The sequence below is a fragment of the Mchenga conophoros genome, linkage group LG2, assembly GCF_057382185.1.
Source record: "Mchenga conophoros isolate Kocher_MC1m ecotype Shallow Benthic linkage group LG2, M_conophoros_male_GT1.1, whole genome shotgun sequence".
Lineage (NCBI taxonomy): Eukaryota > Metazoa > Chordata > Actinopteri > Cichliformes > Cichlidae > Mchenga > Mchenga conophoros.
In genome coordinates, this window is record NC_140527.1 from 2,494,474 (window position 1) to 2,510,251 (window position 15,778).

At 41.8% G+C, this 15,778-nt stretch overlaps 1 protein-coding gene across 1 annotated transcript in view; it reads left to right on the forward strand.

Annotated features, from left to right (window-relative positions):
- gfra3 (GDNF family receptor alpha 3) overlaps positions 1 to 15,778 on the forward strand; it is an 80,923-nt gene that overhangs the window by 52,129 nt on the left and 13,016 nt on the right. The window contains exons 4-7 of the mRNA XM_085282881.1: positions 487 to 841; positions 6,767 to 6,876; positions 9,507 to 9,641; positions 10,709 to 10,845. Coding sequence (XP_085139007.1) covers positions 487 to 841; positions 6,767 to 6,876; positions 9,507 to 9,641; positions 10,709 to 10,845 — 737 coding nt within the window. The remainder of the gene's footprint in view (positions 1 to 486; positions 842 to 6,766; positions 6,877 to 9,506; positions 9,642 to 10,708; positions 10,846 to 15,778) is intronic.

The following is a 15,778-nucleotide window of genomic DNA, read 5'->3' on the forward strand; positions in this document are numbered from 1 at the left end:
ACTGCTATTTTTTTCCTTTCCCCACTTTACTTTTAAGTGTTTTACCATCACATATGATTAAGCAAAAGCAACATGCATGCACCAGTTGCTGCTATTAACAAGCCTGGCCTATGCAGACATGCTGACTGTTTCAATGGGGAACCGCCTATAAAATTCAGCTCAGTAGCACACAAAACTTTGAGAATGTCTGAGAATGGCCTAAATGTGTGATCACTAATGGCCGGGCTTGGATTATAGTTTCAGGTAATGGTTTTGCTTCTGTACTGAATCAAGCTTGTTAAAACTGTGCAGGACTCTGATATTTGTTCTCTAATAGAAATGATATAGCCTTCATGTTTTTGCAAAAAGTGCTTGGAAGCCAGATCCAATTACATGCTGATTTAAAATCCCAGGTATGAACTGATGTGTTGAGGAATGTAGTCAAAGAGTATGCTAATCCTAGGAATTAATATCTTCTCTTGGTCTATTCTTCTGACACCCCCCCAGCCTCATCTTTCATGCAACTGGGTGGTGAGAACCAGTGCTTGAAGGCAGCACAAGACTGTGGCTTGTACGAAAAGTGTGGTAACCTACGATCAGAATACGTGCTAGCCTGCACAAAGCCGATGCCTGGTACCAACAGATGTAACCAACACAAATGCCACCGATCATTACGTCGCTTTCTGGAGCGGGTGCCAGAAGAGTACAGCCTGGGTGTCCTGTTCTGCCGCTGCACTGATACCTTGTGTGGTGAGAGGAGAAGGAAAACCATTGTACCCTCCTGCTCCTACCACGACAAAGAAGGTCTGCAACTGAACTGCCTCCACCAGCAAAGCTTCTGTCGCCGAGACGACCTTTGCAGGTTAGACATAAAGTGTAGAGGCAGATGAACAGTACTGTGAGCCATCCCTACTTTCTTTATATTTTGCTTTCAGTGAGCCAGAATATTTTGTAATTTTTAAAGTGATCTTGAGCAATATTTCCCCAGGCTTTCTGAAGCTTTTCTTTGGACATCCATTGATGTATTTGCATATTTCTGTCCAGTACTTGAACCTGACCATTTTCAGAGGAAAGTATTTTTCAGTTTTTGCCACTTAATGCTAACCTCTGTATTTTTCAAACAAAAACAGTCACCAAAGAAAAGGAACGAGCCAGTGATGTCTATACATAACAAATGATTACCAAAGAAACATTTTAGTTAGTGTCTTTGAGCACTTCAATACATTTCTTCACCAACTAAATGATTCCCAAAGCGCTATTAGCCCAAAACTCAGTGTATCTTAGCACAGTGTGCAGATTGACCTTAATAAAATCTGAGGAACCTTGACAAGTAGAGGACAAAAACAGCAGCAGATGTAAAACAACCTATCTAGAGTAGATAGGCAGTATATGAAATGTCCTTAGGGAAAAAAAAGGGGGGGGGGGGAATCCTGCAAAGATCTGACATAGGACCTGAGAGATGCATCTGGGTCTTAAGTTGATCTGTCTACTCTCGGATCCAACCTCGTCAGTAATGCTCTCAGTGGAAGAGTTGCAGTTAATAAGCCATTCTTAAGGAAAGAAACCCAAAAGAAATACCAAATTACATACGATTTCAACGTAAAGAGTTAAACCAAAAAACAAAAACTTGGGATTGAAGACCTGTTGCCAATTTTATCAGTATATCAGTATGAAGTATATGAAGTAGGTCAGGAGAGGTTTAACGGTGAGCGCTTACAGTTATCTGTAAAACTTGATGGAGGCTTTGTTTGGGGCTATATTTCAGCCAATGAAATATTTTGCTTCCAGTGCCAAACACTTTATTCAGCAATTGACTCTTGTTTCATTTTGTTTAATGGTTTGGATAATTTAAATCTGAAGGAGCAAGACATACTAGCAGTTTAACAAATTATGATCCCTGTGTCCTCCTTCTATAAATTGACTCCTTATTGCAATAGAGTGGTTGGTGTGTCCCATTGATCCCAGGAGTTATGTTGTCAGGGCCCCTGGTAGGGTCTCCGTGGCAGATCCTGGGTGAGCAGTGATTCATACAATCTCTATGCAGCATAACAATTCAAGGGTTCTGCAAACTTTGTCCAGAATGGGGTGGCAGTCATAGGTGGTGATGTTGGTGCTTCAATCCCCAGCTTCCAAAACTGACTTGTGTTACACGGAATGCCATCTCGCTGGTGGGGAAGGAGGCTGAGCGAGGTTCGGAGAAACCAATTAGATATAGTCTGGCTTACCTGATCTGGAACCAGTTTTCTAGAGAGGGGTTGGACTCTGTTCCACTCTGGAGTTACCCTTAGCGAGAGGTGGCAGGCAGCAGTGGGTATACTTGTATGTATAAAGACAAGTGGGTTGCTTTGGGTCTGGGAACAGGTCTTGTCTGTCATCTTCATCCAGTCACTGAAGTTAGGGTTCTAGTAGAGCAGAACAGCTGCTGATTTTGTAATCGTATCATCAGATCTGCCGCCGCATGTTTTGGATACTTGGGTGAAGAGAGGTGCTGAGCTGTCAACTGATCACTACCTGATAGTGAGTTGGATCAGGTGGTGGGAGGAAATGTTGGACAGACCTGGTGTACCAGTGCACTGGGAATGTCTGCCACAGTCATCAAGATCTTCTGTTTTCATCTCTGGCTTCAATTGCATTTCAAGGGAGGCCGGCAACATTAAGTCTGAGTGGACCATGTTCTGCACCTCCACTGCTAAGGCTGCTGCAAACAGCTGCAACTGAAAGATTGTTGGTTGTTAGTGTCCGTGACAGCAATCCCAGAACCAGATGGTCGATATCAGAGGTGAAGGGAGCCATCAGGTTGAAGGAATTTTATTGGGCTTAAAGACTGTGACTGTGTTAGACTGTGGGACTCCAGTGGTAGCTGACAGGTACTGGCAGGCCAACGGAGTGCGGCACTGATGCAGAGGAGGAGGGGGACAACTCGCTAATCACTGGGGTGAAGTCACTCACGTAGTTAAACAACTGCATAGTGGCAGGCCCCCTGGAGTGGATGAAAGTTCTTGAAGAGTGTTGATGTAGGGCTGTCCTAGCTGACACATCTTTGCATTGTCATGTGGAGGTCTCAAATGGTTCCTCTGAATATGCAGGCTCAGGTGGTGGCTCCTATCTTTAAGAAGGGGGGCTGGAGGGTGTGCTCCAACTACAGTGGGATTCTTTGGCCTTCTTGAGAAGGTTTATGCAAGAGTAATGAAAAGGCAAGTCCATCTGTTAGTTGAGCCTTGGATTCAGAGGGAACAATGCTGTTTTCATCCTGGTCGTGGAACACAGGACCAACTCTTTATCCTCTTAAGGATATTAGAAGGGTTTATGTTTGCCCAAGTGGTCTATATGCATTTTGTGGACTTAGAAAAGGCATTTGCCCAGGTCCCTTGTGGGGGGTGCTTTGGGAGTATGGGGTGTAAGTAGGACTCATTTCCGGTGGTTGCTGGACTCCCCCTGAGCTGCCCTTTGTCACTGATTTTGTTCAAAGTTTTTATGGATAGAACAGCATGTAAAGGGCAGCCAAGTAGTGGAGTTTCTCCACTTTGGTGGCCTGAGAATTTAGAATTAGCACCCCCAAGTCTGATCTGGAAAAAGTTGGCATACACACTCTGGATCAGGGACAACTTACTGGCCTAAGTGGAGGGGTTCGAGTATCTCGGGGTCTTGTTCATGAGTTAGAGTGGAACATAAGGCAGATGGATCGGGGAGGTGTCTGCACTGATGCAGGTGCTGTACTAATCTGTTGTGGTGAAGTGAAAGCTGAGTGTTAAAGCATAGCTATTCATTCACCAGATAATCTAGGCTCCTACCCTCACCTATGGTCATGAGCTCTGATTAGTGACTGAAAGAATGAGGTTGTGAATACAAGTGTAGAAAGAGAGCCCAGCCACAGCCCAGCCAAAGGGTGAGGAGCTCAGTCATTCAAGAGGGACTGAGTAGCTGCTGCTCGTCTACGCAGTTGAGGTGATTCAGGAATCTAACTAAAATGTCTTCTGTACACCTTCTAGGTGAGGTGTTCTGGGCATGTTGCACCAGGAGGGGGGCCCAGGACAGACCCAAGACTTCCTGGAGAGATATTATCTCTCAGCTGTCTTGAGAATGTCCGTATTACCTGAAAAGGGTGGCTGGGTGAGGGATGTCATGGCTTCTGTGCTGAGACTGCTGCCTGAACTCAGATAAGCATCAGGAAATGGATGGCTGATGGATGGAACAAACAGGGGCCTCAGTAGCATGTGAAAAAACCATAGACAATGACAACAGCCTGGCACTTCTAATGCTCAACTCCTCCTGGTCCCCAACTTGGTTACACATGGTTCTGTTTGAAGACATGTGAAGCTAGAGAGACCAACACCCATAGTGAATTGTCTTCCAGGGGCCAGAGCAGGGGACATTAAGGGAAATTTAAAACTGCTGGCTGAGGGTAAAATTAAATTCCAGAAAATTATAATTCATGTCAGCAGTAATGTCACCTGGTCATGTCAATCAAAGTTGACTGAAATTAATCTTGGATCGTGTGTAACTTTAGCAAAACAATTTCAGACACTGTAGTTTTCTTATGCGTACCTTATGCTGTCCGATAACGACTGACACATTTAGCTGCATGTTCTCCTTATATTGCTGGATGTCTGAGTGGTGTTCAAAAAAGGATGTGGGCATTATAGCTAATTGGTAAACTTTCTGGGGGAAATCTGGTCTGTTTAGGAGAGATGGCATCCATCCACTTTGGAGCAACTTGCATTTCTAGGAAGATTAAATGTAATTGTCACAGGACGGGGGTGCAGAAGTTTTGCACTCCAGCTTGTTAATCAAGCAAAGACCCAGACAGTTTACATTCATTCATTTATTCCTAATGTTTAGCCTTGTCCACCCTAGCTGGAAAACTTAAAAAGCAATTTCATTTGTTGTCACCACCTGAGCCTTATTCAGAGTTTTTGTCTGAATTCAAACTTTTTATCTGATTTAATGCTCATTTCAGATAAAACAATTATTGTGGGTGGTTTCAACCTCCTTATAGAGACTAAAACTAGCAGCTGCGCAAAGAAGTCCTACTATTGATTAATGCTTCAGTCTTAAACATGATCAGCCTCTCTTTTAATCAGCTATGTACAACAGGCATAACAGCTTATAGCTAATTATAGGCCAATCTCCAACCTTCCTTTCATATCAAACATCCTTGAAAGAGTAGTTGTCAAACAGCTAACAGATCATCTGCAGAGGTTTATTTGAAGAGTTTCAGTCAGGTTTCAGAGCTCATCACAGCACAGAAACAGCTTTAGTGAAGGTTACAAATGATCTTCTTATGGCCTCTGACAGTGGACTCATCTCTGTGCTTGTCCTGCTAGACCTCAGTGCAGCGTTCGATACTGTCGACCATAATATCCTATTAGAGCGATTAGAACATGCTGTAGGTATTACAGGTACTGCACTGCAGTGGTTTGTATCATATCTATCTAATAGACTCCAGTTTGTGCATGTAAATGGAGAGTCCTCTTCACACACTGAGGTTCCACAGGGTTCAGTGCTAGGACCAATTCTGTTTAGATTATACATGCTTCCCTTAGGGACTATCATCAGAAGGCATAGCATACATTTTCACTGCTATGCATCCAATGATTGAAACCCTTGTTTTTCTTTAGTGAGGGAGATGCACTATTACACTGCCTGCACCAACAGTGGTTACCATATTGTTCCAGCAGTCAATATAGCATTCTCTGCATCGTCTCTGCCATTGGCAGAATCTGGACTCATCATGCCACATAAAATTTCTCCACATGTTCACTTTCCAGTGCGCACATTGCCAACACCAGCACAAATTGTGTGTGTGTTAGTCCCCATAGGGAAATTGCTCCTCTGCATTTAACCCATTCACCCAGTGAAGCAGTGGGCAGCCACCAATGCAGCGCCCGGGGAGCAGTGTGTAGGGACGGTACCTTGCTCAGGGGTACCTCAGGGTAACCGTTCAGTGGAGTCGAACCCCCGACCTTCCGATCATGGGGCCACCACTCCACCTACTGAACTATCCCTGCCTTGTGAAGGTCAATCAGCAGGCCTCCTGGCACCCTTTTGAAATCACAGATTGGCTGTGTGCAATTAGAGAGAAATCAGTCATGTTGTCCTGCAAACCTTGACTGTAAATCTGTAGAAGGTCCTAGGTGGTGAGAGTTGACAATCTTGGCTTTGTCTTCTTGGGAGTGGCCCACTTTGCAGCGTGTCTCTGACATCCCCCATATATATGGACGTGAAACTTCTATTTGGAGATGGTATTAGGGCTCACTCCAAATAAAATTGAAGCTTGGTGTTGTGGAACACCTGCTTGAAATTGCCCTACGCATGGGCCCTGTCCACGTCTATCAAACATGGCATGTTTGAAGGAGACACCAACTGACTGCTGTAGCAGGGTCCACGTTCAGAGGTGCTATTACTGAGGTGCCAATCAAACACCTGATCATCAGCTGGTGTCTACAGTAACAGAGGATCAAAACAAGAGTCAATAACAGAATAAGCTGTTTAGTATTTGGCAGATAATATTTGGCAAACTTTTCATGGGTGCAACCCATATACTCAACTGCTCAAACCATAAATGCATTTTCTTTACAAATGTGACGCCATTTAATGGGAAATGAACAAGCTTCCTAAAGACAGATGATTTTTTGCTAAGAAGTATTGCTACAGCAAAGAAATAATCAGCCAAAGAAAAATTTTCTTATTTTTTGTGCTAAGTTTATTATACATAAGAAGGTGTTGTGTAAGTTAGTCTTGCCTGCTTTTAATGTTGATATTGACTGTTTGTTTGTGTTGTTGCCAGGTCCAGACTGGCTGATTTCCTCAATAACTGCCAGCCGTCTCATCTGACAGCCAGCGGCTGCCTGAAAGATTCAGCAGGCCTCTGTCTCCGAGCCTATGCCGGACTCATAGGTACTAAACACACGGGGAAGGAGGGAAAAAAGACGAAAAAGCCTACTGCCTTACCAAAAAATAGAAGGCTGCAAGTGTCGGATTTGGCACGTTTGTCATTTTTATTACAGTTTCAGAGAAATTTAGAAAACATAGAGCCCTTAGTTACTTTTGAAGTGTAACAAACAAGAATCATGAAACACACAGTATGGACAAAACAATGAAAAAGAGGAAAAAGAAAAGGTAACGAGTCTGAGTGTGAGTGTTTTAACCTGTCCCATCCGACACTTTAAAAACATGTGCATTCTACAGTCCCTCTCTTGATGTTGTAATCTATCTCATCAATAGTGTTTGAAACATTAAAATTTACAGACATTTATTTACTTGCTTATCCATGCCGGATCACAGGGCAGCAGCTGCACAGAAGCTTAGACCTCCCTCTCCACAGCCACCTTCTTCAGCTTATCCGGGGGAAGCATCAAGGCCGTCCCATCCCAGCTGAGACATGTAATCTCTCCAGCATGTTCTAGGTCTTCCCATGGGCCTCCTTCCAGTGGGACATGCCCAGAACACCACATCCAGGAGGCACCTTGTAGGCATCTTTGTCAGATGCCCAAACCACATCAACTGGCTCCTTTCGATACGGAGGAATAGCAGCTCTACCCTGAGCCCCTCTCAAATGTCTCAACTCCTCACTCTAACCAGCCACCCTTAGAAACCTCATCTGCTGCAATCTCATTCTTTCAGTCACTACCATAAGCTTGTGACCATAGGTGAGGTTGATGGCGTAGATTGATCGGTAAATCGAGATCTTCGCTTTTACAGTAAGCTCTCTCTTCACCACAACAGAGTAGTACAGTGTCCCCATCACTTCTCAACCCGTCTGTCAATCTGTTGCCACCATATTCCGTCACATGTGACCCCGAGATACCTAAGCTCCTCCAACTGGGGCGCCAACCTGTCCCCAATCCAAAGTGGGATCTTCATCCTTTTCTAGCTGAGGACCATGGCTTCAGATTTGGAGGTCCTGATTCACATTCCCGCTGCTTCAAACTTGGCTGCAAACTGCTCCAGTGTGAGCTGGAGGTCACCCCCAGATAAAGACAACATAACCACATCATCTGCAAAAAGCAGAGATGAAAATCTGGGACCATTAAAGTTGAAGCATTTTACATATTTAAATTGGACACTGGCGCAGGCTGTCATGCATGTTTCTCACGTAGTACAATGGTGTTGTCAGCTTCCTCGTCGTTGCTATTGGTTGCAACCAATCTGGTTCTCCTGGGCTTTGTTATGATGTTTGTGTTCTGGTGATTTGGGCGAGCTTGATGGGGGCAGAGATGTTCTTACAGCACAAATTATCACACAACCTGGTGTTATCTACGCTAGTGTACTCACCGTTGCTTGAAAGTTCGGTTTCCGGGTCTCATCATCACTTTTAGGGGTTTGGTTATTATGCTGATTAGTAGCACAACGTCACAAATGTGCATGTTGTTAAATACCCCAACTCTTTCATCTTTGGACTGAAGGAAGAACAACACTCGGCATTTAATGCTCAATCAACAATCTCTTTAATCAATATTCCATACAATACAGTGTCTGACTGTTTCTCACATTCTTATAGCTTCGGCCTCCCTCCAAACTAAGCATTCACATTCTTTCTCTCTCAGTAAGCCTAAGTTATGACCTTGGCTTCCTGTTCAGTAGGTTTTGTTCTTTCTAATCAGAGAAATAAGGCCATGATTCTACATAAACAGCAGTCCCAGGCACAAACACATACAAAGAGCTCACTCTTTAATCCTTTTCTGACACATCAGTACTATGGCCATGCTGGCTTGAACAGACACTAGTTTATGATCGTTCTCAAAGTCTCATGGCACAAACCGAGCTAGCCTGCCAGCGGTACAAACCCACACTTACAGATTGGTTTCCTTTAAAAAGAAGATATACATCGAAAGAGCAGTATCAAATAAGTTACATTTGTTATTAATCTTACAGTATTGTGCCAGTTTTAACATGATCCCAGAAAACTACATCTGAATCGTAGACACGTGTTACAATATTTGTTCACGTGTCTGTAGTGAAAACCTTATTGTATTCTAAACTGAGGGATGGATACTAGCTTCTGTTATTTCTATCCATGTTCTATTCCAAAGTAGTTTATATTTGCCTGTTAAGTAACTTACACGAGGGCTCCAAAAATGTTGATATTAAATGTATTAAGATATCTATCAGAACAAATGGAAAGTAATGTATCACATGTTGAAATGTTCTTTGTGTGTGTGTTTTGCACTGAGTTGTGTTTTTTACTGCCTGTTAAAGTGCTAGCTAACTTCCAAAATGCAAAATTGTGGCTTAAAAATTGACAAGGTAGTGCCAGAAAACTCTAGGATCTGCAGAACTTCAATATCCCTTGGTCCTTTAAATGAAGGTCATTAAGTGGTTGTTATGTTGTTCTGCAGAAGACAAAACCAGTTTCAATTTCGTGCTCAATCGTTCTAAGTAAAACTTTATGTAGAAGCCAATAAATGCATAAAGTATCTTAGAACATAGTCTCAAAGATTGATAATCATTAAAATGTAAAATCCAGAACCTTTGATCTGCCCACAGCGAAGTTTCTGTGACAACACCTTGACCTTTTAAAACCACAGGTACCATCATGACGCCCAACTACATCAGTAACAGCTCTGCAGATGTGTCGCTGTGGTGCAACTGTGAAGGCAGTGGCAACCAGTGGCAGGAATGTCTGAAACTGCAGCGCATCTTCACCCACAACAGCTGCCTGCGTGAGTCTACAGTACATACGTTTCATATACAGCAGTCATTTTTCATTCCAAATAGCAGGATGTAACAAGTTTGACTAACTTGTTTGTTACCCCTCGTCTAAACTGTTTACAATATAATTCTTTAATTTTTGTTTTTAAAATGTTTGACAGCCATGATACATAAATTAAATATTTTACATGAAATAAAATGAAAATGCAACAGCAAAAAATGCTGTTTATCAAATAAATGAATGAAAACTAGGCCAGTCCAATGCATACCTACTTGTCAGAAAGAAAACGACTGCTTTGATGAATCTTACTTTAAAAACATTTCCTCATGAGGTAGCATAAGCTACACTTTGCAGCCAATTTTTCTAATGTAGCCTAAAAATATATAAAAAGTAACAGCTTATGGTTTAATGGTGTCCCATGATGCTCTGCATGCAAATGCAGATGTCTTTTACACTAAATCATGCAAGTGTTTATATTTCTGGGATGGTTTGAAAATAGACACACTTTAAAGACTTGACACACAATTTATTTTGATAATGTCTGCTTTAAATAATGCATCTGAGGAATTGTGAAAACAGCATTAATGTGTGTTACTATCAAAGATATATCAAGATTCAGATCAAAGGAAATAAAGGGAAAAATGACTGTGACACTGTCTGCTGGATCAGTCTGGGTGGTTGTCTCCAGCAGTGGCTTACTCAGCATGAACTGAGCTCTACCTTTTTTAAAAAGGCAGCTACATGCTGCAACCTTAGCAGTCAGGAGAGTTTTACAGATTGTCTCTGCAGGTTTGTAGGGTGTGAAAAGCCCCGTCAGCTGTCATTCAATCACAAGAACTCTCAATAATGGTGTCCATACACAATGGCCATAAACATCTAAACACTAAAGCCTGGATCTATAAATCAATGTATTGTCCTTAAATCATTGTAATTTATCTATCTGCCAACTGCTCTAACAATAAAGCTGCCAAATAGATGTTTTTTCATGCCTACACAGATGGAGTGTTGCAGACCTGTGCACGCGCACACACACACACACACAAACAGAGGGAGTGATGTGCTTGTTTCTCCAAGCAGGTAACTCCATCAGCTGGATGGGGAGCCTCGGCTTGCTGCCTGCAGACATCACCCAACCTCCTGCGCCTAGACCCTCCCCGCTGGTTCAGAAGGATGAGCTGCTGAAGAATAACCACCTGCCTGAGCACAACAACATTGTGAGTACGCTAAAGCTCATCACCGCTCATCACTGCTGCCACATTTTAAATTACCTTTCAGACTTATCCTAAAGCCTTCTTGCTATCTTTGGTCTAAGCCCATCAAATCACTGTCACGCTTTTATTTATTATGTGGTTATCTCTGTTGCTGGGCTTTTATACCTCAGTTATTGTGTTAGTCCTCCATTTTTACTGGTTTAAAACTATTGGCCTGTAAAAATCAAGCTAATATCCTTTCAGTATTTATTAAATCTTTCAATTTAGCACAAGAAAAACCATCATGGGGGTCCTCAAAATGGGTGAGCTACACTGTTGTGCCACTTGTATCTCAAATAATACTCTCACACGTATCTATATATAAATATATTTAGATATCTATAGAAATCTTGGCTCATGAGGTCAAATGTGTCTTTGAGATATTGGAAGCTTATGAGTAATTGTGCTGTAATCCCCTTTAGTGCCAACCATTTAAGCTGGAGTCTAATTTTCCTGGTATGAATGTGTTGTCGTATAATATCCATTTTAATAGTAATAAATCCATTTCCAGCTTTAGAAGTTTTACTACCGTGTACCATTTTCTAGAGTAAATCTGACTATAGGATTAGAATTTTCTTCTATTGAAACTTTGATCTTACTCTCCCCAATACTTCTTTGGATTGGAAAATTGAATATGGAGGTCTCTATTTCTATTTGGTGTATTCTGTATTACATTAATATACCAGAATGTGTAACTGAGCTGCATCAAAATAGTTTTTTAAATAGGGAAGAGCCATCCCTCCTTCAGTCTTAGTTAGCAGTGATGTTGTAATGAATCCTGGGTTTCCTTCCTTCCCAAATAAATCTAGAAATTTATCCCATCTATGAAAATGTGCTTGTGGTGCTTGGCATGGTTAAACATAAATATAATAATTGTGCTGCTAGATTCACAGGATATGTATTCCACCTATCAAGATCTTTTTGTATGTCTGAGTCAATTGGAACGTAGTTGGTATAAGGACGCTAAGTTTTCAGTTATGTTTATAACTAAAAACTTAGATATTGTTTGTTTGCATTCCAGTTTATTTTCAATTCTTGGAGCTTTTGGTCTTGGATACAATTGAATAATAGAAGTTGAATCTTTTTAATATTTATCTTGTAACCTGAGTATTTTCCTAATGTGTTTAATGCTTGCCTTAATTTAAAAAAGGAATTAACTCGGTCTGTTAAACATATCATGATATTGTCTGTGAATAAACTAATAGTACTTGGTTATTGATTTTGATCCCTGAGTTATCTTGCCTAATCATCTGAGCCAGTGGTTTAATATATAGGGATGGAAACTGATAAGACTTTAGTAATTCCAATTCCATTATCGATATCAATTATTGATTTGATTCCTTATCGATTCTCATTGACTCCACTTTGAGAGTCACCACCATCCCTAAGCAGCATATCAAAGACATTACATTCATGCAAATTAATTACATGCTGTGTGGTCAAATGTTTGTGCACGTTGGAGGTGTTTCCCCTCTTTGTTATGGTCAGTGTGGTCATTACTCAAGAAAGTAATTGCACATATTACACATATTACACAGAATACATGTCTTAAAACTTTTCACTTTTCTTGCAGTACGTTACTTAATTACACCCCGAAAAAAGACATTCGTTATACTACTCGTTATGTTACTCTCATGTTACTCTGTAAAATTATCTGAAACACACTATTGAGGACACTCAGGATTTTTCACTTAGTATTTAGATATGAACACAAAGCCGACAGCACACAGGAAAGATGGAAACCAGCACAAAGACACTTTAGAGTGATAGTCACGGTGATTCTGCTTTAGAAACATGAACAGGCAGGAGGCTGCGGCCTGACTCCTCATCAGCATGTTACCTGTTGAAGTTCAGCACTTTGTCACGATGCTGGGTTTGGGGTCTGCGTTTACTCTGCATTCTTGGCTAGCTTAGCGTTAGCATGCTGTCTGTGCCAGTGTTTGCGAAGAGCTTGTGAAGTTGCATTAATAGCATAATGCAGTTGTTCCTGACCTGGAGCAGTCTCCACTTTACCAGCGCACTTTCATTCTTTTGTGCAATAAAAATAAAAGTAATGTCCATATCCTCGCTGGATAGTGCTCCACTATTTTCCTCCTCCAGCACACAAACTGAAATCAGCTGTTTGTAGCGAGCGTGCGAGAACTGATAAGTGGGACTGATACCCAGGCAGACTAACAATGCCGGAGAATTGGGCTGCTGGAACCGGTTCTCGACTCCCTTCCCTATTACAGGTGAAACTTGAAAAATTGAGAATATCATGCAAAAGTCCATTTATTTCAACTTAAAAGGTGAAACTAATATATGATATAGACTCATTACATGCAACACTAGATATTTCAACCCTTTATTTGTTATAATTTTGTTCATCATGGCTTACAGCTTTTGTAAACCTCAACTTCAAAAGCTCAGAAAATTACAATATTACATGAAATCAATAAAACAACGATGTTAAATGTCGGACCTCTGAAAAGTGCAATCATGCATATGTACTCAGTACTTGGTTTGGGCCCCTTTTGCATGAATTACTGCCTCAATGCAGCGTGGCATGGATGCTATCAGCCTGTGGCACTGCTGAGGTGTTATGGAAGACCAGGATACTTCGATAGCGGCCTTCAGCACTTCTGTTCGGTCTCATGTCTCGCCTCTTCCTCTTGGCAATGCCCCATAGATTCTTTATGGGGCTCAGGTCAGGAGAGTTTGCTGGCCAATCAAGCACAGTAATCCCGTGGTCACTGAACCAGGTTTTGGTACTTTTGGCGGTGTGGGCAGGTGCCAAGTCCTGCTATAAAAGTCTGCATCTCCATAAAGCTTGTCTACAGAAGGAAACATGAAGTGCTCCAAAATGTGCTGGTAGACGGCTGTGTTGACTCTGGACTTAATAAAGCACAGTCGACCAACACCAGCAGATGACATGACTCCCCAAATCAGCACAGACTGTGGAAACTGGACTTCAAGTGTCTTGGATTATGCGCCTCTCCATTCTTCCTCCAGACTCTGAGACCTTGGTTTACAAATGAGATGCAAAATTTGCTCTCATTGGAAAAGAGGACATTGAGTCAGTGAGCAACAGTCCAGTTATTTTTTTCTTCTTTAGATTTGTGTCGAAGTTGATAATGTGGTGTTGTTAATGTTGTTAATTGCCAGTAGTTTTGTGGCTTTTGGTCCTAATTTATCATCATCATCATTTTCTTCTACATATTGTTTTATCTCCCCCTTGATTTCTTTAAATATCTCTGGATTGTTCAATATTCTGACATCAACCCTCCAAATTGTATTTCTGTTTGCACTTGTCAACCTAAGCTTTAAGCACATGGTACTATGATTTGAATCATCCGATACCCCGATGACGCACTCTCGAATTTTATCCCTATTCTGTCTTTGTGTAAAAAAGTAGTCTATTCTAGAATTAACAGAAGGGGTTACTAAGTAGTGGGTGTAATTCTTTTGGAGAGGGTGGCAATTTCTCCACCCATCGATAAATCATTTCTTCCTGTCATGCTGACTGAACGCACTCCAGTGTAGACGGAAAGATTCAACTTAACAGTCTCTTGTTTTTAAGCAGCACGGTGGCACGGTGGTTGGCACTGTTGCTGCACAACAATTCCTGAGTTCAATTCCACCATCTGTTCTGTGTGGAGTTTGCATGTTCTCCCCGTGTTTGCGTGGGTTCTCGCCGGGTACTCCGGCTTCCTCTCACAGTCCAAAGACATGCAGTTAGTGGGGACAGGTTAACTGGAAACTCTAAATTGCCCATTGGTTTGATTGTGAATGTTTGTCTGTCTCTCTGTGTTAGCCCTGCCACAGACTGGCGACATGTCCAGGCTGTACCCTGCCTCTTGCCATATGACAGCTCGCGACGCTGAAAAGGATAAGCAGAAGCAGATGGATGGAGTGTTTTATTTACAAACACCAAATGAACTATATACAAAGTGTTGGGAGTGAATTGGGACTCCAGGGATCCGAGGGTAGGGAGGAAAGGGGGCTCTGCACTCTTGCTCTGCTCACGTACTCCAACACGCTCCATGCAACACTCGCCACACTGCCAGGGAAATACTCCAGGGAATAAAGGAAATGCCCAAGAGACGGGTCTAGGGAAATCTGTTTACAGACAGACGAAGTAGAATCAACACTAAATAACGCTTGGAAAACACAAGAGAAACTCAAATCAAATCAAATCAAAATTTATTTATATAGCACATATTAAAACAACAGTGTTGACCATAGTGCTTCACAGTCAATAAAAACATGAGACAGTTAAAACAAACAATAAAAGAGGACAACAAACAATAGGTAACAACACAACAAGCTAAAACAGCCAACTAGACAGAATCAAAAACCAAAGTAAAAAAATAAGTTCTAAGACGTGATTTAAAAGACTGGATCGACTCGGCAGTGCGAATATGAACGGGGAGGTTATTCCAGAGTCTGGGTGCCACGGATGCAAAGGCCCGGTCGCCTCTCGACTTCATTCGAGTCCTAGGTTGTGCTAGGAGCCTGTGATTGGACGATCTAAGTGCTCTGTTGGGATTGTATGAATGGAGTAAATCAGAAAGATAACTGGGCGCTAAATTATTCAAAATATTAAAAGTGAACAAAAGCATTTTAAAATCTATACGATATTTAACAGGGAGCCAATGTAATTTGGCTAAAATTGGAGTTATGTGTTCATGAATTCTCGTACCTGTTAAAAGACGCGCAGCTGCATTTTGAATTAACTGAAGCCGGCAAAGAGAGGAGTGTTGGAGGCCCGAGTAGAGGCAGTTACAGTAGTCCAATCTGGATGTAATAAATGCGTGGACAAGCTTTTCAAGGTCCTTTAAAGGAAGGAACAGCTTTGCTTTGGAAATCTGACGCAACTGGTAAAAGCTGTTTTTTACCACAGTGGAGACGTGTTTCT